The following is a 1,997-nucleotide window of genomic DNA, read 5'->3' on the forward strand; positions in this document are numbered from 1 at the left end:
CCCCCACGCGCGCGCGCGCTCAATGCACACCAACTCCACGCAAAGGTCCCCCGAATTGTGCCCTCTTCTTCCCATCTCCCCCAGCCCTCTCAACGCGCACCCGCGCAGACATCATTCACGCGCCACAGAAGAGACAACAACCAGGGGATACGAGGTGTATTTACTGACGTGTGCGGGAGCTGGCACACGCATGCACAGGCACATGTTGGGCGGGGGGGTGGGGGGGGGGGGGTAGAGTAGACTGAAAGGGATTTCTCCCCCGCCCCCAATGCCGGAGCATGTGCACCCGCGGGTGCTCTGCTCACTTCTCGGTCGGGAAGCCGGCGTTGTTCCAGGCAGTGATGCCGCCCTGCATGTTGATGACATTGGTGTAGCCCATGTCGGCCAGGGTGTTGGCGGCCATGCCGGAACGGCCACCGGCGGCGCAGTAGAGGATCACCTCGGCCGACCGGTTGTTGGTCACCTCACCGGGGAAACGCTGGCCCACCTGGGTGTGGGGGATGTTGACATTGTCAGGGTAGGGCAGGTGGCCGGCGGCCCACTCGTGCTGGGCGCGCACGTCAACCAGCTTGGTGGCACGGCCGGGGGCGTCGAGGATCTTCTTGCACTCGGCGACGGAGAGGGTGCGGACGTCTGGCGGGGAATGTCAATCGGAGGGGCCGCTCCCAGGAAGGGGAAGGGACAGGCGAATGTGCCAGGAGGGTAGGGAGGGCAGAGAGAGAGAGAGGTGGAGAAAGACAAAAAAAAAGGCGCAAAGGGGGGGGGGGAGACGCACTGTTGCTCATGATGATGGAGGCGGAGTTGCGGTGGGTAGCGTAAGCAATCCCAGCAGCGGCGAGAGAGATTCCAGCGATGATAAGGGGGCTGATGGGAGAGGACATGCTTGCTCGGGGGGGCAGCCGGGTGCCTGATAAATAGGCACGGGCGAGGAGCGAGGGAGCGAGAGGAAGGGGGGGGGCGGAGGGGCGGAGGGGGCGAGCAGGGAGATCGTCAGCGGGGCATGAGGGGCCTGGGCCGGGCGAGACAGGAGAGAGGCCCCGGAGGGGGCGGGGCGGGGAGACCTACACAATGGGGAGTGGGCGTGGGTGGGACGTGGGTGGACAGGGTCGGTTCGGGTCTGCCCGCGAGCGCCCCGGCTTCGGGGACGAGGATGAGCCTGTTTGTATGTTTTCCCGATTCGGGGGAAACATGTTGGTCCCCCCCCCCGCCCCCGCCCCCGCCCCCGCCCCCAGACTGTTCTCGCCAGCAATGGGTATGGGCCCGCGTGAGCAGGGCCAGCCATCTACGCCAACAAGAGAGCAGGGCGCAGGGGGAGGACTCCGCTTCCCCCGGCCCCCCTCCCTGCCACGTTGCCGACTCGCGCTGCGGTGGGTGAAGAGTCGATAGATTATCCAGCTAGCAGTGACCTCCCGCCGGCTTTCGGCCCCCGAGCGGAGGGAGGCCGGGGGACACAGGCTAGGAACTACGGCCCTGGGGGGGGGGGGGGGGTGGGGCTTGGCACCCTGGCCCGGAAGGCCGGGGCGATCGGCTCCCCGACCTCCCGCGGCCCCGCGGCTGAGTCAGCACCCGGCCGATAGGGGGGACCTCGCCGACCGGAGGTCTGCCCCTGCCGGTGGTAGAGGGGGGGGGGAGGCCAGCCGCCAGGCCCGGGGCCAGCTGCCGCAACAGTCCGCGCCCCGGGACGGCGAGGGCACAAGACGCTCGCGGCGCCAGCCGCAGCTGAGCCGGCACAGCAGAGTCGATAGCCCTGCCCAGAACCCACGGTGCGCTGGGTCCAGGCCGGGCCGCGCGCTCGGCCGACGGCGAGGAACGGCGAGGGCCAACTACCTGGTGGCCGGCGCTTTCGTGTTTGGCCCTCCCTGCTGCGGAGATACCCCGGAGATTGGCTGCCCCGCTAGAACATGCCTTCGCCCTCGCCTGCCATGTCCCACTCGGCTGCTTGCCCGTGACAGGCGGGGGGAGGGGGGGGGGGGGGGGGGGGCGGACGATCTGCCGAA

General features: G+C 69.0%; 1 protein-coding gene across 1 annotated transcript; it reads right to left on the reverse strand.

The window, feature by feature from the left end:
• Positions 1 to 139: 139 nt before the first annotated feature.
• On the reverse strand, positions 140 to 1,174 carry H696_03422 (hypothetical protein). The gene is made up of 3 exons (XM_009497288.1): positions 1,066 to 1,174; positions 776 to 907; positions 140 to 633 (listed from the first exon to the last, which is right to left on the reverse strand). The coding sequence occupies exons 2-3, from the start codon at positions 879 to 881 to the stop codon at positions 302 to 304; spliced, it is 438 nt and encodes a 145-aa protein (XP_009495563.1). The 5' UTR covers positions 882 to 907; positions 1,066 to 1,174; the 3' UTR covers positions 140 to 301.
• Between the last annotated feature and the right edge of the window lie 823 nt (positions 1,175 to 1,997).

Source organism: Fonticula alba, assembly GCF_000388065.1.
Source record: "Fonticula alba strain ATCC 38817 unplaced genomic scaffold supercont2.5, whole genome shotgun sequence".
Taxonomy (NCBI): Eukaryota; order Rotosphaerida; family Fonticulaceae; genus Fonticula; species Fonticula alba.

What these genes read in the sequence shown, in the direction of transcription:
- H696_03422 (XM_009497288.1), bottom strand. Translation starts at nt 881, where the DNA reads ATGTCCTCTCCCATCAGCCCCCTTATCATCGCTGGAATCTCTCTCGCC. An exon ending in CTCCATCATCATGAGCAACA is followed by an intron (nt 634 to 775) that starts GTGCGTCTCCCC and finishes ATTCCCCGCCAG; the next exon opens with ACGTCCGCACCCTCTCCGTC.